At 38.6% G+C, this 23,891-nt stretch overlaps 1 protein-coding gene across 2 annotated transcripts in view; it reads left to right on the top strand.

Moving 5' to 3' along the window:
• The first annotated feature begins 3,134 nt into the window (after window positions 1-3,134).
• Window positions 3,135-23,891, top strand: part of nup210 (nucleoporin 210) — a 30,391-nt gene continuing 9,634 nt past the window's right edge. The window contains exons 1-29 of one of the 2 annotated variants that reach the window (XM_037772825.1): window positions 3,135-3,769; window positions 5,379-5,518; window positions 7,649-7,780; window positions 8,396-8,492; window positions 8,791-8,941; window positions 9,413-9,545; window positions 9,781-9,939; window positions 10,208-10,276; window positions 10,385-10,491; window positions 11,572-11,712; window positions 11,834-11,971; window positions 12,178-12,333; window positions 14,172-14,370; window positions 15,331-15,476; window positions 16,427-16,645; window positions 16,898-17,071; window positions 17,756-17,948; window positions 18,265-18,371; window positions 19,818-19,922; window positions 20,448-20,549; window positions 20,676-20,804; window positions 21,031-21,158; window positions 21,239-21,374; window positions 21,464-21,526; window positions 21,993-22,172; window positions 22,260-22,340; window positions 22,738-22,869; window positions 23,161-23,319; window positions 23,714-23,805. In XM_037772825.1, the coding sequence (XP_037628753.1) occupies window positions 3,594-3,769; window positions 5,379-5,518; window positions 7,649-7,780; window positions 8,396-8,492; window positions 8,791-8,941; window positions 9,413-9,545; window positions 9,781-9,939; window positions 10,208-10,276; window positions 10,385-10,491; window positions 11,572-11,712; window positions 11,834-11,971; window positions 12,178-12,333; window positions 14,172-14,370; window positions 15,331-15,476; window positions 16,427-16,645; window positions 16,898-17,071; window positions 17,756-17,948; window positions 18,265-18,371; window positions 19,818-19,922; window positions 20,448-20,549; window positions 20,676-20,804; window positions 21,031-21,158; window positions 21,239-21,374; window positions 21,464-21,526; window positions 21,993-22,172; window positions 22,260-22,340; window positions 22,738-22,869; window positions 23,161-23,319; window positions 23,714-23,805 (3,944 nt within the window). In that variant the 5' untranslated portion in view covers window positions 3,135-3,593. The remainder of the gene's footprint in view (window positions 3,770-5,378; window positions 5,519-7,648; window positions 7,781-8,395; window positions 8,493-8,790; window positions 8,942-9,412; window positions 9,546-9,780; window positions 9,940-10,207; window positions 10,277-10,384; window positions 10,492-11,571; window positions 11,713-11,833; window positions 11,972-12,177; window positions 12,334-14,171; window positions 14,371-15,330; window positions 15,477-16,426; window positions 16,646-16,897; window positions 17,072-17,755; window positions 17,949-18,264; window positions 18,372-19,817; window positions 19,923-20,447; window positions 20,550-20,675; window positions 20,805-21,030; window positions 21,159-21,238; window positions 21,375-21,463; window positions 21,527-21,992; window positions 22,173-22,259; window positions 22,341-22,737; window positions 22,870-23,160; window positions 23,320-23,713; window positions 23,806-23,891) is intronic. The other variant, XM_037772826.1, reaches the window with a different exon arrangement.

Genomic DNA, 23,891 nt, shown 5'->3' with positions numbered 1-23,891 from the left:
CACTTGAGCAAGATTATACAAACTCACTGTATGCAAACAATTAAGCAATGAATCATATACTTGTGAATAAACAAACCAATTTTTTTTCACATTAGTTCAACTTTTCTGTGGCCATGTTTGATGATGGTGTCATATTTGATGGCTTTGTTGTTTAAAGTGTTGTCCACCACTACATACAATACATGGGAGGGATAAAATATTAGAAATAAAGGGCCTTAAAATCTACAGAGATAAATGCACATCTCTCTGACACAGAGTCAATAAAAACTGCACATTAAGCTTGACATAGATTGGATACATTTAAGGACTTTTGGGTTGGATTTGATTGTATATGTGTACCTATGAACTGGCATTGCTTCGACAAGGGCTATAAGTGACATTTACAGTTGCTGATCTAGGTGTGCCAAAAGGGGATAGAGATATCTGAGCCCAATATTAATTTGAATAATGAAAAATTGTACTTGTCATTATTCCTAATCTTCGACAAGACAGCCTCAAGATAACCAACAATGCAGGAGCGTGTGTGTATATATATATACAGTATGTGTGTGTGTGTGTGTGTGTGTGTGTGTGTGTGTGTGTGTGTGTGTGTGTGTGTGCGTGTGTGTGTGTGTGTGTCAAAACGATATAAAAATGTCTAACGTATATATTTTTCTATATCGTTTCCATCGCGATATAGGCTAGATCTATATTTAAAAATTTCACTGAAAACTGTTCATTTTGCACTCAAGTTCTTAAATTGAGAAAATACTCAGTACTTTCATTCATTCATTTCACATTCATTCAAGTATTTAATTCACACAGGAGTATACAAAATAGGCTTTACCATGTGGTTATTTCATATAGACTTATATAGATTTATTGAATTATCAGAAAACATGCATATATATATATATATATATATATATATGTATAAAACACATGTTATATATAGTTATCGAGATAGATAGATAGATAGATAGATAGATAGATAGATAGATAGATAGATAGTAACTTTATTGTTCCTGAGGGAAATTCAAGTTTCCAGCATCACAGTTCCATAGTGCAAAACATGTTTGTAAAAAGGCTGAATATAGTGCAGGGTAACAGCTGTGATATAGGACTATTAAAAAAAAGTGAATATAGTGCAGAAGAGACTGTTAAAAATGAATATAGTGCAGGGTAACTCCAGTATCTTAGAATATAATATATATAATATAAGATATGAAATTACTATTCTATTATTGTGGACTATTTGGTAATCCAGGCTTGCAGACATTGTAGGGTGATTCAATTCAATTCAATTCAATTCAATTCAATGACAGAAAGAGCGTCATCCTGCACGTAGCCCACTCTCTAAGACGTATGTCCACTCCCAGCATGCACACGTGAAGTAAATACTCAGTACTTTCATTCATTCATTTCACATTCATTCAAGTATTTAATTCACACAGGAGTATACAAAATAGGCTTTACCATGTGGTTATTTCATATAGACTATTTATTTATTGAATTACCAGAAAACATGCGTATATATATATATATATATATATATATATATATATCATGATTTCATTCCATACATTCAGGATTTCATTCAATATATTCAGGATTTCATTCCATATTCTCAGAGTTTCATTCCATATATTCAGGATTTCATTCATTATATTCAGGATTTCATTCCATATATTCAGGGTTCATTCAATATATTTAGGATTTCATTCCATATTCTCACATTTTATTCAATATATTCAGGATTTCATTCAATATATTCAGGATTTCATTCCATGTTCTCAGAGTTTCATTCAATATATTTAGGATTTCATTCCATATTCTCACATTTTATTCAACATATTCAGGATTTCATTCCATATATTCAGGGTTCATTCAATATATTTAGGATTTCATTCCATATTCTCACATTTTAATCAATATATTCAGGATTTCATTCATTATATTCAGGATTTCATTCCATATATTCAGGGTTCATTCAATATATTTAGGATTTCATTCCATATTCTCACATTTTATTCAATATAGTCAGGATTTCATTCAATATATTCAGGATTTCATTCCATATTCTTAGAGTTTCATTCAATATATTCAGGATTTCATTCATATATTCAGGGTTCATTCAATATATTCGGGATTTCATTCATATATTCAGGGTTCATTCAATATATTCAGGATTTCATTCAATATATTCAGGATTTCATTCATATATTCAGGGTTCATTCAATATATTTAGGATTTCATTCCATATTCTCACATTTTATTCAATATATTCAGGATTTCATTCAATATATTCAGGATTTCATTCCATAATGTCAGAGTTTCATTCAATATATTCAGGATTTCATTCCATAGTCTCACATTTTATTCAACATATTCAGGATTTCATTCCATATATTCAGAGTTTCATTCCATATATTCAGGATTTCATTCATTATATTCAGGATTTCATTCCATATATTCAGGGTTCATTCAATATATTTAGGATTTCATTCCATATTCTCACATTTTATTCAATATAGTCAGGATTTCATTCATTATATTCAGGATTTCATTCCATATATTCAGGGTTCATTCAATATATTTAGGATTTCATTCCATATTCTCACATTTTATTCAATATAGTCAGGATTTCATTCAATATATTCAGGATTTCATTCCATATTCTTAGAGTTTCATTCAATATATTCAGGATTTCATTCATATATTCAGGGTTCATTCAATATATTTAGGATTTCATTTCATATTCTCACATTTTATTCAATATATTCAGGATTTCATTCAATATATTCAGGATTTCATTCCATAGTCTCACATTTCATTCAATATATTCAGGGTCTCATTCAATATATATATATATATATATATATATATATATATATATACATATATATATATATATATATATTATGGCATGCCGTTCAGGAAATTATTATACATATAATGTGAAATTTGAGAATATTGATTGAAATCCTGAGAATATTGAATGAAATCCTGAATATATATTGACATTGTAGGGTGATTCAATTCAATTCAATTCAATTCAATTCAATTCAATTCAATTCAATTGTAGAAAAAAAACAACCACACTGTACCTTTAAGAAAGCGCGTCATCCTGCACGTTGCCCACTCTCCTCTATGACGTATGTCTACTCCCAGCATGCACACTGGAAGTCCAATTATTGCTAATGGCGGGTTTTTGTATGAGTCGGTGGTTCAGCTACTGTTTGCTAACTGTACATATATCGATATAAACCTGGGGAGTTCAAACCAGAGGCTGCTGCTGTTTGTTCCTGAGTATTATCGAGGATAAAGGAAGAGAAGGAGCTGAAGTGGAGGACTCTGGAGGACAATAATACTACTGAGACTGTCATCATGTGTCTGTTAACTAACTGAAACTAGAACAGGAAGACACACAGCGTGTGATTGAGTTAACGTTACAGCTTCAGTAGTGATGTTAGCTCAGCCAGACGTCTGTCTCTGACACACACACAGCCTAGAAACTACTGCTCACATACCTAGCTTTAATGGGCCGCAGGAAGAAGAAGTTTAGCTAGTTAGTTACTAAGAAACTTCATTCATTCGCTGCCAGTCTCAATCTCATGACGCCGGAAATGAGTCTGTTAAATCTATCAGTGTTGTTATTATTATTATTATTAGTTAACGTTATTCAAGTTAACGGTTCCGCCAAACTAAACATCCCCAAAGTGTTGCTACCGCTTGCTAGAAGTACAAGAATCAACTTCACACTGGAGGCGACTGAAGGCTGCTACAGATGGTGAGTAGAACAAACTACACAGTCTGCCTCATGACACTGAAGGAGTGTCGTGTTACATGTGGGGGGCATGTGAGGCCACATGGCCCCAAGTACACTGTCTAGACTACACATTCAGTCACTTGAATGAATGAATGAATGAATGACTTTATTTCAAACATAAAATAAATAAAAACAAACAAAACAAGAGTAACAGTGTCCAAAAAGGAGTAGGTAGAAGTACAACTTATATTTCCCTACCCCTTTCTCCTCTAATAACTCATATATCATAGAATGATAATATAATATATAAACTATCCCAGATTTATTTACATCCCAAATTAAATATATGAACAGCATCCCAAGTTTATTTACAACCCACATAAAGTTAAAAAGTAGATATAAACCAACCCTTAACACAACTCTTATCACAACTCTTCCTCAACCATATACCTCCCAAAAATATCTTTCTTGTATAGCTTTTTAAAGTGATTTATATTTGTGCTCTGCTTCAACCCATCACCTAACTAACCCATTCCACAAATACTGAAATACACATACTCTTCTTTGTTGTACGAACACAATGCTTTTTAAAATTCAATTTTCTCTTAAATTATAACCCCCCTCCCTGCCACAAAACATTTTTTGAATATTGCACGGAAGTGAATTATGTCTTGCTTTGAACATAATTATTGCGGTTTTAAATTTGACCAAATCCATGAATTTCAATGCATGTGACTCCATGGCACTAAAACAGCTAAAAGCTTTTCTTGTTGTTCACCTTTTAATCTTTATCCAAGTTTACAGTAAAGCTGCAAACCCCCCCTAAGCAGGGAATGAAATTAATTCAAGATTCAAGCCCTTTATTGTCATTGTGTATGAAATTAGATTGTGACAATCCCTTAGGTGCTTCAAAAGATAATACAATAAAAAAAAGAGATAGTGCAATATAAAAAAAATTAAAGATAATACAATATAAAAAAACAATATGTATATTGATGAGATTACAGTTTTGCCAGATTATTGCACAAAGTGTCCGTTAGATAATTATATAATTATTGCACCAGCCACCTGCACCTGATTTCTAATTAATAGTTTAAAAGCAAAGATTAACTCAGTCAATACTTTATTTTATGTGCAAAGATATGAGTCCTCTGTGATAAAAGAAAATCCCACTATTCTGATTGTATAAAAAAGTAAAAGAAAAAAAAAAAAGATTTACTCAGATTTTATGCATATATTTATGCACAGTTTTCCTAATTTTTAAAAACTCACAATGTTGCTTCCTTGCTTAAAGTACCAAAATATATTGAATTGTATCCCCTGTATCATGATATGTAGGCTATCGTATCGCCAGATTCTTGCCAAAACACAGTCCTAGTGTTTACAATTCTTAAGTGTTCTACATAGATTTCAGAGGTGGCAGACAAAACAATTGTGTGGCTAGTAGAAATATTCAGTGACCTGCCCCAGTGGCACGTGAGGAAAAAACTTATTTTTAGACCCTGCCCTCAAGTAGGAAAATGTTATTCCACCTCAAATCTTGCTATGATGAACATAAGGTCAGCATTGTTATTGTGGCTACTCCACTTCTGTACATGACCTGTATGTTTTTCTGGTCATATTCTTCCAGGACGTCCACCAGACCAGAGGTAGCAAGCATCCAGCCTGTGGATGAGGAGAGCAGCAGAGGCTGCTCCCAGAAAGCTGTTCTCCAGGCTCTCTCCACCCAGCCCTCCAGACTCACCAGCATCATTCTGGCTGAAGATGTTGGTAAATACATATATAATAATATCAACCTTGTTGTGTATTCATATTGACTGAATAAGATTCAGCAAGATAAGAAGATAGATTGGTGGTATTTTTATTTACTTATAACCTAATAACATCGGACACTTTCTGTCCACACAACGTTAAATATGCACTTCTGTTACGCCACATACTCAAACCACATATCTATCATCTGTGTGGTCAAGATCAGACTAGAGGTGTAGCCTCTTAAAAGATGGGAAAACACAGGTTTTACACTGCGATATTAACTGAAAATGACATACAATACAGCCAACATTAGCATAAGTAAACTTTCAGGCAATCTCCTGGTGATCTCCCTCCAGCCAGCTGTCACTTTCCTAAGGTTTTTGTTATGAAATGAGGAGGTATTGTATCAGATAACTCCCATTTCATCTTCACCAATCAGCCATTCTTCTTTTTGGAATTTCCCCACTGTTGGAATAAGGAATAAATAGAAAGAGGGCGTCCGACAAAAGTTCAGCTCAAACACGCACACTGCGCAACGCTGCGCCGCTTGCGGCCGGTTAGTTCATTCCAATAGAAAACAGTGCAATCAAACTTTTTTGTCACTGACGCTTGCTTGCGTCGAATTCATTTTGAAGGGTGTAATGAGTAAACTACACACATCCCATTACATTAAACTTCTTTGCGTTGTACCCATTACATTCCCTCTAGATTTTTTTTGTGAACCCCCAACCTTAAAGTTCAAACTGCGCTTATGAGCACAAGTAACTAATTCAAGAACTGCTCCTATGTATGAGTTAGGAAATTAATTTTTGCATAGTTGGTCCAGTTGTACATTTTCTGAATTCCTTTTTAAAAGTCGAAATGAGTTAGTGCAGAGACACAGGGATATAGACGTGTGTTTTCTGACTGAGATTGCTTAGAGTCGGACAGAAATGTTTACAGACATGCAAATGCAAGGAAGTGGAGATATCCATGTGCAACTTTTTGTGTTTTTCTTATGCCGAGAATATGCAACTAAAAGGGCTGCGTTCAGGAGCAGACGCTGTCCAAATAGTGGTTACTTTTTATCTTGCACGGCAGCTGGATTATTGCGACGTGACGAGATCATGCGAGAATCGTGGGATCACCAGTCACACAAAATTCTGTATAGCAAACCATCCGGCAGGTCAGGTTGGGTTACTTTGGCAGGCTGTTAATATAATGAACTATATAAGGTTAAGATGTCCATGAAAGCTCCATGAATTTTGGGTCACATGGACAAGGGAACCTTCTCACCCAGCCCAGCAGGTCTTGACAGGTATAAGATGCTAGTGCTGGCTTGGTATTCAAATCAGCCTCTGTGCAGCGCTCAGTTGATTTGCTCTATGAAAAATGCATGTTTTGCACTATGATATAGATGATGTAAAAGCAGAGGATCAGAAGTCAAAAGCATGGAAAGCCATGGAAGATGGTATAAGTACAGTATGTAGGGTATAACATATGAGTATAATAGTGTAGTGTGTGTCCGTGCTCTATTCTCTTCTGAGTAATAAGTCTAATGGTCATTCTGTTGCACAACAGTTTTTTTTTTTAATTCTTCCTTCTTTCCTCTTGTGTAATGCTGACGCTGTATGTCATCTGTTGCCGGTGGCACTGTTGGCCAGTCACGATGGATAACTGGCAGTTGTGACCATTTGCTTTGGAATAAGGAAATCAGACACATTGGCCTTTCCACATACATCTCAAATGTCTCTTTCAAACCAAAAAATCAAAACAAAGTAAGACAATCGCTGACTTCGAATGTGGCTTGACTCGCTCTACCTGTTTTACATTCACAAACCATAATCTCTGTCGCTCATGCAACAGCCCACTTCGCAGACCAGAAAAGCCACAAGATTTGACTAGATTGGTTACTGTAGAGCATCGTGTGCAAAGCAGAGGACAGCGATCACTCTCCATGGCTACTGCCATACAGATGATAAAGTATGTGTTTTAGTCAGTAGGTAGATTTCTATGCATTGTGCCTTAACAAGAATTACGCTTCTGCTTTTTTAATTCACCGTTCCTTTAAAACGCCAAGCCATTTATTTCTGAGCTTTTCCTGGTTTGTTGAATATTGTAGTATGTACTGTGTATATAATGATTTGTCCTCTCATCTATTTGCAGTTACAGGACAGGTACTGCGTTGCGACGCCATTGTCGACATCATCAATGAGATCCAGATAGTGTCGACCACCAGAGAGCTACATCTGGAGGACTCACCACTGGCACTCAAAATTCATGCACTGGACTCTGAAGGTGACACATACTGGTTCATCACAGTGATACGCTGCTGGTGTTGTTGATAATTAAATATCACCTTAACACTATTAAGAATAATTTACATCAATACTTCCATCCATGCCGTATAGTTTATTTGCTGCTCTAAAGACTTCCCAGAGTAATGACTGGGCTGGCTTCAGGCTGTGTTTTCTTCCCCTCAGGCCGCTACTGTGAGGTGGCTGTGTTTGTTCTGTTCGACTGGTTCCATTTAAGGCAGACACACTTAGTTTAATGAGCTGCAGCTCCAGCCTGATTCTTTCTGATGATGGCTCCAGGGCCCGGTGTTTTGTTTTAGTTTGCTTTGGCCTCAAAGTGCATTTTAGATTTCTCAGATGGAGTAGATTGCAAAAGGACGGCAAGTATCCTGTAATGAAAAGCCTATTGGTTTTTGTTGTAGCTAATTCGACTGCCAGGAGCTTTCAGACAATTGTGCTCAGCATCCATTATATATTCAAGTATAGTGACCTCATATAACACAAGTTGAAAATCATCTGCTCCTCCCCAAATATCTCATACCCCATGTGTTTAGATTTGAAGTTTGTGACTTAAAGAAATAGAACGTCTGAGTGTTGAACATTTTTTATGTTGCAGGAAACACCTTCAGCACCCTGGCTGGTCTCGTGTTTGACTGGACCTTAGTGAAAGATGTAGATGTGAATGGATTCTCTGACTCTTACAATGCGTTACGGTAGGATCCCCTGTGTTAATACAGCATTCAAACTCCACTGAGCATTCAGTTTGTTTTTTATTTTTGTTTTTAAAAAAAATCTGATCGCAAACCAAAAGTAGACAAAGTTATCAACCTACATTGATATACTAACCTAACCATAAAAATTTTGATACAGGGATCCTGTTGTTTTGCCAAAGTATTGTGATGTTACTTTGTTACTTCGTTGTTCCTCTTCCTCTGAAATGAACTAATTCTTGAGGTCAGATGCAAGGAGTCTCAAATGTATTTTCTAATATGTCTCTTTTCTTTCCTCAAGGGTACTTAAATTCTCAGAGTCCACCTATACTCCCCCTGGATACATATCTGAAATGGAGCGTGTTGGGAAACAGGGCGATATTATTTTGGTATCAGGACAGAAAACAGGACATGCTAAATTGAAGGCTAAAATACAAGAGCCATTGTATAAGGTAAGCTGTTAACTGGTGCAAAAGATACATGTCTTGGCTGTTGACGCCAGCACAAAGTTGAAATAATCCACTTTATTTTTACAGTCTCAGATGAGTAGAATAAGCTCTAGTTAGGTTGTGCCCTCTGTCTGTGTGATAGCTTATCTCCTGAGATGGAGACATGTAAAAATATCAAAAGATTGCATGCTTGTAATGAGTCCTTCCTGCTTTATATATATGATGTCACAGTAGTATTGACAGTTAAGTTACATTTCTGTCTTTCCTAAGATTTTGTAGCCAGCATTTCTTGTCATCAAGCTAACCTTTTACCTAAATAGATAATCATACAATACATTGTCCAACAAATAAGGAAGAACAGTTATTTTCAGTAATATAAATAACCAATATATATATGAACAATGTAGCCAGTTTGTTCTGGTTTGTTAAGGCGGGAAGCTGTGTTGTTCTGTAACTATGGTTTCTGTGCCACAGGATGTGGGTGCCGCCGAGGTGAGGCTGCTGATTTTAGAGAACATCCTGTTGAGTCCGGCGCATGACGTCTATTTGTTGGCGGGAACTTCCATCCGATACAAAGTCATGAAGATAAGACAGGGCACGATGACAGGTCTGACTCTGCTTAGTAAAGATTCAAATCCATTATTTTACTTTTACTACAGCTACTGTAGTGTTTCTGAAGCTGTTTTTTAGCAAACTCACAGCTCATAACATGACACAGTTATTAATGCAGCTCACTGTGACCAGATGAGTGGAGCAGCTGTGCCTTTTTTTCAGTATCAGATCGGTCTAGTACAGAGATGCCAGCTCTTAAGCTAATTTGTGTTTGTGTTGTGTTTGTCCAGAGCTCCTTATGCCTTGTGATCAGTATGAACTGCACCTTCAGAACAGTGCGATCGGCACTAATGGAAACCCAGATGTTGCAGTGGCCAGTCTGGACCAAAGCACCTCCACAGTTACAGCAATTCAGCTTGGACACATCAACGTGGTGCTGGATCATAAGAGTATCCTTCTGACAAGTTGTACTTGTACTCTGTAGCTTTCATTATAATGGTATAATGTCATGGTCTTTGCCTTGACATCTTCAGCTGATGATATATAGTGTGGGGATCTGTGTTAGCTGCAGCGATGAAGGTGTTTTTATCTGTGAGCAGTGGAATGGTACTACGAGGAGTAGTATTGTGCATTAGGCAAAAATCAAGCAAGTAATTTAGAACTGTCATTGTCAATGAGTGTGCCTAAAGTTAGCGTTCCTTAATAGCATCTACTTAGGCATTCGAATGCAGGGAGTGTCTCGCCTACCCAACAGCACTCTGTATGTGGTTGAACCAGGATACCTAGGTCTGTTACTCGTTCCTACTATTGAAAACATAATAGTTAAAGTATTTCATAGTCTCAGTTTTTAAAAAATGATGTAGCTTACCTCTGTTTTCTCTGTGATTTGTTCAGGTTTTAAAATCCGTCCAGGAAACTGCTGGGTTCTGGAAACAGGCAGAGTATATGAAATCCTCGTTGAAGTCTTTGATAAATCCGGCAACAAAATTTACCTCTCGGATGTAAGTATGCTTCAGGAAAATCACTGTTCATTTTTTAAATTTAATCTGTATTATTGCTGTATCTATCACTAGAGATTATGACGGTAATTGTGAAAGTCAGGCAAGAATTCTTCTAAAATAAATTCTGGACTCGCCCTATGACCAGCATTGTGTTATGCTGTCGATAAAATCCAATATTTCACGTTTCATCATTAGTAAATTGCAGATAACCGAACAGAACCCTTGTTGTATGTTATACAGTATATGCCAGGGGTTTTCAAAGTTTGAGACTGTGGTTGTCCCCTCAGACAAAGCTTGGGAAAAGGCGCCCCCTCAATGCCCCTATAGTTTATTTGCTTAATTTTGCTCAATTCCTGGATGCCTATGGGATAATGATTATGTTATTTGATCTCATAGACACTCGATGCTTGAGCCAAGATAGCTTAATATTGCCGTTTGACATAACTTTAGACTACACCAAATACATAATAAATGCCTTTCCTAAGGCATATTAGTTTGTCTCAAAAACAGTAGATAAATAACTGTATCTCTGAACTATCTCTTTAACCAAATCACACACATTTAGGCTATTCTCTGTGATCTTCTTTGATAAGTAATGTAATATTTTTTTCACTTCCATTCACTGAGCCTCCCCTGAAACTGTTTGGAGCCCCCCTGGGGAGGCCCGCTTCCCACTTTGGAAAAACCTCTGAAATAAGCTAAACTATTTTTCTTGCTTGTTTTTATTAGTGGCATTGCTTAGATAAAGGGCCTGCATATTTTCCTAGTTCCTGTATAATGGAAAACTAAAAAAAGGATTTGATCTTTGATCATCTGCAGCCTGAAACACATCTGAGAGACATTAGAGAAGAAAGATTTAATGCACTTTAAGCCTTCCTTCGCTAGCCTATGAGTTTTATTAGCCAATATTTCACACCAGCGATAAGAAAACTGTCACCATTGAAGTATGAATATATCAAAATCTTGACACACATTAAAAAATATCCCTGTAGTCTGTAAAATGTTGAAACCAGCTTCTATCTAGACTCGTACAAAGGCAGTGGTTTAAATATGTGGTGTGGTTGATTTTGATTTTTGCAGAACGTCCGTATTGACACTGGTTTCCCCGCCGAGTACTTGGAACTCCTGCAGTCATCTGTGAATGGATCATATCATGGTGTCAAAGCGCTCAAAGAAGGCCTGACTCTCATTAATGCTACCCTAAAAGCTGTTGTGGATGAAGTGAGTTTATTTTCAGTCTGCATTTCAGCTGGAGCATCATTGTTGCATTTACCTTCTGCCCCTTTCTTCCACTTCAGTAGAGCAAGCTTAATCATTTCCTGTGGCCTGTGTTCTGTTTCAGACTGGAAATGTCCATGCACTCGCCAACCCAGTCCACAATGAGCAGGATGTAGAAATCTATAACCCTATAGTCCTCCATCCCAGTATTCTCACATTTCCATGGCAGCCCAAGGTCGGAGCCTATCAGTACACAATAAAGGTAACTATTCCTTTTCCGAATGAAAAACTTGGTGCGTGAATCTGTCTTTGGGCAGAAGTATCAAGCATTATGACACCTTATGACACCTTATGACAACTTTTGTATGTGTTTTTTAGCTCTTATTCATACCTTACCTTGTCATTTTACCACTGAGCGGTGTCATTCTGGTGCATGTTATGACTCCTTCTTCCTGGTGCTTGTGACAGGCGACAGGAGGGAGTGGAAATTTCAGCTGGTCTTCCTCCAACACAGCTGTGGCCACAGTGACCGTGAAAGGAGTCATGACAACAGTCAGTGACATTGGCGTCAGTGTAGTTTACGCTCATGATCTACGCAACCAACTACACTTTGGCCAGATGAACGTAAGTTGACCTGCAGAACTGTCACATTGTGAAACAAACACACCTGTTAAATATTAATATGGCATGATGTAGTTATGGCTCAAATGATAGTCTTGATTGCTTTGATTATTGGTCTTATCAGTTTTATAGTTCATAATGACACATAATGAAACTTGAGCACCTTAACATACAGCATTTTCCACTTTGAGTAAAGTGTTTATGTCAAAGTAGCAGCAGATATTTTCACTCCTCGTTTACACAATCCACTAATAAATAATTAAGATTACTCTTGAAGCGTACACATTCAAACTCTCAAAGTGATTACTACAAAAATATCTTCAAGGGATTTAAGGGGATTAAGACTTTAGTTTATTCATTTTTGCTAAAACTATATTTAATTGACTTACATATTGTGGCAACTTAAGCTTTTATCAGGTGTTGTGGACCTTGTTTCTTCATTTCAAAGCCATGAAAACCTTTTCTCTGTATCAGCTTTACACTTTTCTGCCGAGACAGTTTTGGCTATTTTTCACATGAGATATTTGTCTGGGCTGTTTTATATGTGCTCTTCTCGCTGGTTTAATGCAGGCGACTCTCAGTTTGAAAAGATGATGGTGTTGCACACTCCCATTGCAGCAACTAGCAAAATCTGATTAAAAATGTGGTGACATTTTTGTGAGACTCATGTTGCCAGGCCACTGTCAATCAAATCTGATCAAACCACACCACCTACGCAATATATTCTTTAACATGTTTTAACTTTGATTGTTGCTCCTCATAATTTTTGTTCCTAAAGTAGCTACTCCTTAAAGGGATAGTTTGGGTGGGGGAAACAGACAGGAGTACCAGCACAGGAGCAAAGCAATGTACTGCTGTGGACGGGGCCGTCAGCAAAACGTATTTTAGACACCTAAAAGAAAGACTCACCTAAAAGAAAATCAATATCCGTGTGTACGGTATATTTAGAATATATTCCAACAGGGAACTGAACTGAAAGTGAAACGTATCTATACTGTGTCTGTCAATGGAGTCGGCTGGCTTTGAAGAGAGTACAGATAAGTTTCACTTGCAATTCAGTGTCCGACAGCAAGATAAAGCTGTGAAAATATTCTAAATATAGCATACACTTAAACTGATATTGATTTATTGATATATTTTAGGTGGGCCTTTCTTTTAGGTGGCTTAATACGTTTTGCTGCTGGCCCCGTCCACAGCAGTACATTGCTTTGCTCCTGTGCTGGTACCCCTTTCTGCTTCTCCAATCTGGGGTTGTGCTGACCGTCATCTATTGTAGGTGATACACTGAGTATGGATAAGTACCTCATACAAAACAAACTTCAAATCACCCAAACTATCCCTTTAATTACTTCAGAGTAAGCCTTCACTCTAGATGCAGATGATGGATGGATGTACTTGGATGTTTGGCATCATTGGGTTTTACATATATGTCAGAGCTAAAGATGTGTATTCAAGTTTTGGAACAATTTCAATGTTCAAATTTGGGAAAGCTTGAACAACTTCATTGTACTTTTTGCTGCAATTTTTTTTTTTTTTAAAGATGCTCTACTTCTTCCATCATTAATTTTTATTAAAGGCTGTAATTTGTCACATCTAATGGAAGTATATACTTGAGGAAATCCTTCAAGCGAATTGAAAACACAACTGATAATAAATTATTTCTGAAGTGCATTATTATTAATCACGGAAACATAAAATTGTGACATGTAATTATCTAACTTAATTGTGCGGCCATAAAAGTACACTGCAGTCTTATAGCTTGAATCTCCCACATTTTACTATCATTCCCAGCCCTCAAGCTAAACACTCTTTTATACCTCTTCGATCCCGTTTTCCATCAGGTGTATGTTGTTGAGCCCGTGGCCATGGACTTCGCTCCTTGCCCGGTAGAGTCCAGGGTCGGCCTGGTTCTGGATCTACCCCTCAGGATCTTCGGCCTCCTGGGGGAGGTGGAGAAGGAGCGGGTCATGTTGAGCGACTGCTCCCACTTTGACCTGCAGGTTGAGGAAGAAAACCCCGGCGTCTTCCAGCTACTAGACGGTGAGTCTGTGAGACCTGACTGGGTCATATTGTGATGAAAAATAAATCAATAAATAAAATGAACACAATATTTTCTAGTGTAGCAGCAGGTCTACTGTCATCACATATTGTGAGTGAATTCACTCTACCCATGGTAGAATGGCATTCAGTTAAGGTCACTAACCAGTGGAGGCTCATTCATTGATCACTCTGTTTAGTGTCAATCAATGTGAGATATGACTGATCACGACTCTCAGCCAACTGAACCAGAGGCAGGCATGAAAGTGCATTGTGGGTACAGTTTATTTAAAACTGCTGAAATGAATATGCATATGTTGTGGGCGTATATGAGGAAGGTATTCTTGTTGCACACTTCCTTTTACTGAAAATATGTAGTTTACTTACTGATGCACAGCTGTGTTCAGTCCTGTGTGTCGTGTAGGAGGGGCCACCCTTTGTATTCATTGTGGTTGTTGCATTAATAAAAACTTAAATTATATCTGTCTTTTTTTCCAATCTGCACAATTTCCATTGAAAGTGCAAGTGCAGGAGAACTTTTTAATCAATTCACACCTTCAGCTGCAGTTTAATCATAGAAATAATGAATACAAAAATATATTTTTCTGTTGACACATGTCCATATTAGTCAGCCACCCAAATAAATTGGCCTGTGCTTGACAAATGGTATGGGCATAATGCTCTCTAACTCTTCCTGAATCTTTTTTACATTTTTATGGCTTTCAGATTGACATTGCAACGTTTATCTCTTTCAAAGTTCCTCTGTTGGAAAGATTTACAGTTTTTCATTTTGGAATCTTGTATTATTAATCAGAAGAGTGGGCAGAGACAAATAATAAGACCTCTCTGTACTCCAGTGATAAATGAGTACACCTGGATGAACAAGTGTGGTTATTTGTGCATTGTCATAATGCATTCTCACTTACTCTTTGGCTTCTTCCAACCCTTATTGTCCTGATCCAGGGAGGCTGGCTCCAGGCCAGGAGCACTGCAGCGGGGTGAGAGCCAAGGCCCTGGCCCCCGGCTACACCGTACTTACTGTGAGCTACACCCACGGCAACGTTCACCTCAGTGTCAAGATCACCATCGCTGCCTATCTTCCTCTCAGAGTGAGTCCAAAGCTTTTGTCCTTCCGGGGCTCATCATGAACTGTGATTTATTTTCTTGCCCTTTTCCTTGTGGGTAGTTTTTAGATGTTTATTTATTATAAAACTTCACACATTTTCTCTTTGCATGCTATGAGGCATCTGCAGGGTGTAATTATCTTAAACTTTACCTGAAGTCTTTGTTGTGATTTGCTTTCATTCTCTCAACTCACCTCAAAGCACCAATTAGCTTTTGTCTTCGAAGGAAACAAAACTCACTCATGCACATCCATACACACAGTTTCTCGTTACAATCGAGGCAGAAATGCGATGATCAGCGAGTGTTAAAATTGTTCTCCTCCTGGGTTTCCTCTGTGCATTTTAATTATGCATTATACACTCCTTTTGTTTTCTACACCTGGGCTCTAGTACTGCACAGGAATGAAAATGACCTCCACTGCTGTGGTCGAGTACTTCATTTTACAGTATGACATGTATTATGATGAGGTGACCAAATCTCCTATCATGAAGCATTTTGTCATCAGTACAGTAACATGCTGTTTGATGCACCACTTTTGAGGTGTTTTTTTTTTTAATCATTGATTGAGTAATATTCTTCAAAATATTGAAGCCATTTTATGATGTTTTTTCACTTGTTTTGCCCTGGTAGTTAAAGGTTGACCCAATTTAGTTTATTTTCTGTGAACTACTGTAAATTTCAGCGTAACATTTCCCCAGCAGAGTTCCTCTTGACACTAGAATGGCTAAGCTGATATACATAAATAACTGCTTTTATATTTTAATTGAGATATCTTTCTCTTTGTTTTTCAAAATATCCCTCTATGACATTTTGCACACCTACTTTCCTTTGTTATTACATCTTGCTCCCTCAAATCTGTTGACATTTGTAAAAGCATTTCTTTCTGAAAATGTCCTGCTGTAACATTTCATGATTAAATAATGTTGTTTGGCAGGCGATTGACCCTGTGTCTGTGGCCGTGGTGACTCTGGGATCATCTAAAGACATGCTGTTTGAGGGCGGGCCCCGGCCTTGGGTGTTAGAGCCCTCAAAGTTCTTCTGCAACTTGAGCGCTGAGGATGAGGCCAGCGTGAGCCTCACTCTGACCAGTCCTTCATCTCACAACTATAACCAGCACTGGGTCAGAGCAACCTGCAGGGCCCTGGGAGAGCAGGTGGGATCTCCTGAAATCACATTGTTTCTATTTACCATTCATGCCGCCAGCTAAAGAATTGTATGGTTAGATTTTCTGAATTTTTTTCTTGTATCTTGAGAGTAAATATAATAGATACAAATCTTAGCTTTATAATCCACCTATAGTTATTCATATTGCCCCTCTGTATACGGGAGTGTCCACGTTGTGTTACTGTGATGGCTCCCAGTAGTAATAGAAATATGAGTTTCAGTTGTCTTTGTTATTCTTCAGGTGCTGGAGGTGACGGTGGGAAACAAGGCCAGTGTGACCAATCCTTATCCTGCTGTGGAGCCGGCGGTGGTCAAGTTCGTCTGCGCCCCTCCGTCTCGCCTCACCCTGGTCCCAGTGTACACCAGCCCCCAGCTGGACCTGACCTGCCCCCTGCTGCAGCAGAACAAACAAGTGGTACGTAGGTGGTCCCTTCACAAGGCTCAACAAGCTACACCTTGCTGTGTTTAGCTGCGGACATTTACGTTAAAATACTGGTATTTGTTTTATATTGATTACTTGCATGTACTAGAGCTGCAATGATTAATCGATAGGTTGTCAACTATTCAATTAATCGTCAACTATTTTCATAATTGATTAATTGGTTTGAGTAATTTAAGAAAAAATGTCAAAATTCTCTGATTGCAGCTTCTTAAATGTGAATATTTTCTGGTTTCTTTACTCCTATATGACAGTAAACTGAATATTGAATACTGAAAACAAAACATTTGAGGACGTCATCTTGGGCTTTGGGAAACAGATCATAATTTTTCACCATTTTCTGACATTTTATAGACCAAACAACTAATCGATTAATCGAGAAAATGAGATTAATCAACAATGAAAATAATCGTTAGATGCAGCCTTATTGCTTATCTTTGTCCACGGCTGTTCATGCTGAAATCACTGAAATTTTGGTGACACGTGCCATTCCAAGAAAGCGACTGCTATCTTACAAAAGGACTTGAAAAAATAACACATTATAGCTCCTGTAAAAATGTTAGGAAGTATCTTTACCTCGATGATGAGGATTATTAAAGTTCTTCCATAATGGAAACATAATGCTTGGAAAATGAATTGATCAACTCTACCTTTTTCTAGGTACCTGTTTCAAATTACCGTAATCCCATTTTGGACTTGGCTGCTTTTGATCAACAAGGAAGGAAGTTTGACAACTTCAGCTCTCTGAGCATATTGTGGGAATCGAGCATGGCGTCGCTGGCCAGTATTGAACCCACTCTGCCCATGGAGCTCCAGCTGTTCGAGGAAGGCAACAAACAGATGAAACTTCACGGTAAACCATTGTGACTGGCCATAAACCTTTCTACTCGGTTTGTGTTTTTAGAAAGAGTGGGTTGTCGACTTAACTTTACTCTTTTGTTTAGACATTTGGAAAGTAATGAGGAAAAGGCAGGAGAGAAAGCTCTGGCCGGATTTAATTCTAAGACGGTGGAGGCAGACGGGGAATTATCCATTCACCTATTACCGGGAATACAGTTTTTGTTGTGTTTTTGCTGTCTGTTTCTATAGATTAGTGATGACAAATAGTTTGGATTGTTTGTTTAATTACCGTTTTGTTTCTGTTTTGTTTTTTTTGTTATCTGTTGCAGGACGACAGACGGTTCTTGTCCATCATCAAACAGGCATCGCTGTCATCACAGTGACAGCTCTGGGTTACCAGGCTTTACATCTTGCAGCAGCCAAAGTTCCTAGTCCAGTAAGTGACTCAACCTCTAAGATATGTCTAAAGGTTTTTCACTTCCTCTAAAAAGCAGAAGCAGCTGAAAGTTATTCAAAAATATCTGTGTAATGTTGTTCTGTTGATCTGTGAACATTTTGCTCTGTCAGATCAATGTCAGGGGAGGTTTTTTGACCGAATTAAGGTCCGACTCCAAACAACATTTATTCAACCTTTTCCACTCCCCTCCTCTTTTTCATAGACCCATTTTTGTCTTGTTTAGGGAGGTACAGAGGGTCTTTAGGGGAGATGGCAGGTTAAAAGTATATGTCACATAGAAGTGGTGTACATCATCTGAAAGCTGGGAACCTGAAGTAATGAATGAAACCTTAATAATCTGAATTAATTTGAGATGCAGCTCAGCACTGTGTGTCAAGTTGTTCAAGTCATTAATCAGAAATAAAAAAGAATAATAATTGATTAATTAAAATACATTTTGAAAGTGTATAGGGGCTAAGAACATTATGACAGAAGTATATGATGGTCATTCTCATGCTCTATTAAGTCTCATAAGTTGTTGCAGCAATTTTTGGGTTGATGCCATTTGTTACACAGATTTGGTGCTAAATTTAAGCATTTTTTTACCACTCGAGAAATGATAAAAATGATCAATAATCCCTTCAAAATACCACATTAAGACACCGAGTCCTTGAGGAACACCATAGAAAAAGGCATGCTGGGACTTGGTATCAAAAACTTTTGACATTTGGAGATTTCTGCAAGAATTGCGTTTTTCGGCATTTGGCGAGGACTTCTGTTCTGGAAGTTGCTCAGAAACCCCCTTATTGTCAATCTAACTAGGAAAGCCATCCATCCTCTGAATGCCCTAGGTCTCTAGTTTCTAGTCTCTAGGCTGTGATTATCCTAGAGGTCACCACAGGTCATTTTATACAGAGAGATCAAGTTTCAAAGAATAGTCTCACTATAATGAAATGGCTACTATGGGGACTAACATCATCACACAAGAATACAAATAGGCTCATTGGATACACAAGAGTCTCAGCTGTACAGTCATACCCAATTCATGGGATTAGCATAAAGTGGGCATTTCTGTAAAGGGGAGACTTGTGGGTACATGACATGGTTTTCTAGTTTCATATGAAACCATTACCTCCACTCTAGCTCTAAAACTGAGCCTGGTACAGCCTCTGAAAGACCGTAAAGTAAGCCGAGGGCGTCGGTGCACAGTCAGTGTGCAGGTTATACTCTTTTCATGCTGTTGCTGTTTTCCAATAAACTGTCACCTACATGTGATAAGTAAGCTTATTTTGATCTGTTCCAGCTTCAGCTTACTTCCTTTTTTCATTTATACACCCAGTTTTGCCTTCATAATCAGGCATTCCCAGCATACTGTATTATATGCTGGTATAATAATTACATTTGTAACCATAACACTAATTCTTTTTCAACTCTTCTTTTGGACAGTACGAACCCTTGACCCCTGTCTCAGCCACTCTGGAGCTGCTGTTGGTTGAAGATGTGAAGGTTTCTCCTGATTCAGTTACCATATACAACCATCCAGATGTGCGGGTAAGGGACAGATGCATCAATGCCGTGGCCTCACATACATATTACTGGGTTATCTCTTTACCCCTGCAAGGGTAAACACTGACAGACACACAGGCCTTTCATGGCTTGTTTTACTAAAAGTAAAATTGCATTTGATATTTCATCATAAGGGATATTAGTTACCCTTTAAACAAGCAGAACAACACATGGAAATTAATTAAATCACACTGGTAATGAGAGTTACCAGTTAATAATCGTTGCTCTAAGCACAATCTTATATCCCTCATCCCTCAGTGGGCCTCCCTCTCCTAATCCTGTGTGATATAGGAGCCGTGTTTGGCAGGTGTGGGGGTTAAATAACAGCTAGTGACCTGTGTAAGAGGATTTTAAAGAGCGAGTTTGGTCAGAGGTCGTCTTTGATCGTCTCGTGCAAGGCCAGCTGGTTGTCACAAAAAAAAATGACAGTGCACTGGGACGGTTTTCTGAATATGAAATAATTTTAGTCATATAATCATTTTCAGGCATTCATTGTATTTTGTTTTGCAGGCGATCTTGGAACTGCGAGAAGGTTCAGGGCACTTCTTTGTCAATACCAGTGTTAAAGGGATAGCGGACGTGGAGTTCCAGGAGGCCCAAGGAACAGCTCAGGTAAGAAGGAACATCTGGACTGTGATAGGAGTAGTTCACAACATACTGTTGATTTCCAGGAAATCCATACATACACCACTACTCAAAAACGCTCCATTGAATGCAGATAATTGTTTGTGTGCCCAGGTCTCTCCCGTCTACCCAGGGGAGGTGAAGGTGATGGTTCACGACCTTTGTCTGGCATTTCCAGCACCTGCCACGGCCACGGTCCATGTTTCTGACATCCTGGAGGTTTATGTGAGAGTGGTTGACAAGGTGAGTTTCCAGCCCCACAATGTTATACTAGATGATCCCGATCGTCAGTAGAACACATTCCTGAAATGGCTCAATGACGTCCACGCACTAAATATGGTCGTCTTCTTCTAGCTCTTCCCAGTTTGCATGAAAGTCAGCCCGTCTTGAACGCATCATTCGGTTTGCCCTGCCTGTGAACCAAAATTATCATTTCCCCAATGGTTGATGTCATTCATCTGTATCACAGGTGGAGATTGGCAAATCTGTGAGAGCTTATGTCAGAGTCTTGGATGATAATAAGAAGCCCTTCCCAGCCAGCTATTTCCATTTCATGAATCTTAAACTCAAGTCAGCTTCTGCAATCGTCTCTCTAAAGTAAGTAATGTGAAACCTGGATATACTGCAGGAACTTGCAAGGCTTCATGTAAAATCCTAAATGTTTTTTTGTTTTGCAGACCATTAGCAGCGTCCACAGAAAATGATACAGCTGTTTTCATGGTGAAAGGTGCTTCTATTGGTCAGACCACTCTGTCAGCTGTTGTTGTGGATAAAAACGGGAGAAAAATTGCATCTGCGCCTCAGCCAATTGAGGTATAATTTTGTGTGAATTTCTAAAATGTAAAATCTTGACTTATTTGCATATGTGTGTTGCACATGTAACGTTTTTTTCTCACCTCTAGGTATTTCCACCGTTCAAACTCATCCCAAGGAAAATGACTCTGTTAATTGGAGCAATGATGCAGGTATGTACAATATTGATGCTTAGGTTTCGTCTGGAAACAGCTGGCCTCAGTTCGTCTTGCCAGAAGAGTTCATCTGGTCCTCAGTTTATCTTCCAAAAGAGCCCTCTGCCAGGACTCTTCTGGGAAATAATGTTAGCCTAATCGCTCTTGGTTTAAACATCCAGCTCCCCTTTCATTTGCCTCAACTTCATCTATCATCTATCCAAGAGGCATCCTAATTGCTGAACATTAAACTCAATGTGCAGGGCGTGTGTATTACTATTTGTGGTGGCTATCCATTTTTCTAATCTTGAGTACTTTAGTATACAACAGATAATGTTTTTCAGTAAATTATTATCAGACCTTGCGTTGATGAAAGCTATTGACTAAACTGTCAGTGTTGTCAAGATCACTCATGTAAGAGTGATGCTCATTTTTTCTCTCTTTAAAACTCTCCCTCCTTTTTCATTCCTGCTGTCATTTCTAGATCACATCGGAGGGTGGCCCTCAGCCTCAGTCCAATATCCTTTTCTCTATTTCCAATAAGGAAATAGCGTCTGTTAATGGCATGGGCCATGTCAAGGGTGCTACCATTGGTAATGTCACTGTGACAGGACTGGTGCAAGCTGTTGATGCCGAGACTGGGAAGCTAGTCGTTGTGTCTCAGGTAAATATAATATATAGTAATGAGGACTAGTGTATCGCTCACTTAGATTTTATAATGAAAAACACATTCTCTCTCTTGTGTCCACAGGATCAAGTAGAAGTTGAGGTTGTGCAATTGACCGCCATTCGAATCAGAGCACCTATCACAAGAATGAAGACAAAAGCACAGGTATGTTTATGTATAAAAGTAGAACATTTTGACAGTGTGCTTGGTGCCCATCCCAATGCCTTCCTACCAAACTCAACCTCTCTATCTGGTTTCCTACCAGAGGTAGCTTGCACCTTTGACTCTAGCTTAGAGGAAGCCTTTATGATCAAGGTAATTAAATAACAACCACTCCCAAATACAATCTCAGAGCTGGGTTATAGGTGCAGACGACTTGTTTCCATATTTGGCAGCCTAGGACACACTCACAGGTTGGTCATTAGAGGGCTTCAACAACTTGGGATGCCCAAAAAAGGGGGCTATACGGCTTGCAAAGTGTTGTGCTGTCTCTGCTATCATTAGCATTGTACTCACTGATCGCCTTCATTCATCTCCTCATTCATCTCCTTTACTTATCTAGATGCCTGTATATGTGATGGGTCTGACCAATAGTCAAACACCCTTCTCCTTTGGCAACGCCGTACCTGGCCTCACCTTCACCTGGTCCACCACCAAGAGAGACATTCTGGATGTCCAGCCAAGAAACATTGAGGTACCCTGCACTTGATTGTTGCGTTTGATACCACATACAGTTTCTGCAACGGAGCCATTCCTATTTTTGGCTCCTGTTTGTCTCTTCGATCCTTTTTATCAGATTGATTTAAGATGTGCTGTCCCTGCATTACATTATGATTAAAAAAAAAAAAAAAAAACCGGCATCTGCCTTGTCTCTGCTTCCTTGTCAGCCTCTGCCTTGTCCCTGCTTCCTCGTCACTGTTGCCTTCTTTATTTGATTTGCTGCTGTTATTTTTGCCATTCTCATAATGGTGCCTGTCTCCTTCAGGCGAATGTGGAGCTCCAGTCAGAGCACAACTTTGGCATGAGGGTGATGGGAAGAACGAGAGGGCGGACAGGGCTGAAGGTGGTGCTCAGAGTTACTGACCCCGAGGCTGGGCAGTTAGCGGGGAATCTACTGGAGCTCAAGGATGAGATCCAGATCCAGGTACAGCACTGTGGCTATAACTCTTCTAGGGATACACCTGAAAAACTGCTGTAAACACTGTGTGTCCTGAGCACCACTATTACATATACTGTATATGCAAATATTTTATAAAGACCCTTTTTATGGACTACTTTGCTTATCGTGACCATGTCCCCCTGCTGCTTCTTCATAATAGAGAGAGCTGTCATTCAAAGGCAGCAGAGTACTGAAGTTGCTGAGCTTTGGAATATCTGAAGCTGTTAACTCTGTGAAGTGATAAGACTGCAGATTAGTTGGAGCTGAATGCATCCAGCTTCAGACTGCATTAAACTATGACATGTCTCTTGTCCCTAAACATCAAAGAATGATTAAAGCCCTGTAATAATTGGGGTTTCAACGTTTTGCTTTGATCAAGGTCTATGACAATCTACACATGCTTAATCCCGAAGTAGAGGCTGGGGAGTTACTGATGGCTCCGAACTCAGCCCTCAAACTCCAAACTAGCAGGTGAGTTACAAGTGCCTGCACAGTAGTCTTCATCTATTCTAAAAGCACGAGTATAAACAAATGTATGGATTTCTCCAACAACTCTT

The sequence above is a fragment of the Sebastes umbrosus genome, chromosome 6, assembly GCF_015220745.1.
Source record: "Sebastes umbrosus isolate fSebUmb1 chromosome 6, fSebUmb1.pri, whole genome shotgun sequence".
NCBI lineage: Eukaryota > Metazoa > Chordata > Actinopteri > Perciformes > Sebastidae > Sebastes > Sebastes umbrosus.
Note: the sequence above shows the minus strand (reverse complement) of the source record. Positions and strands in the feature narration are given on the sequence as shown.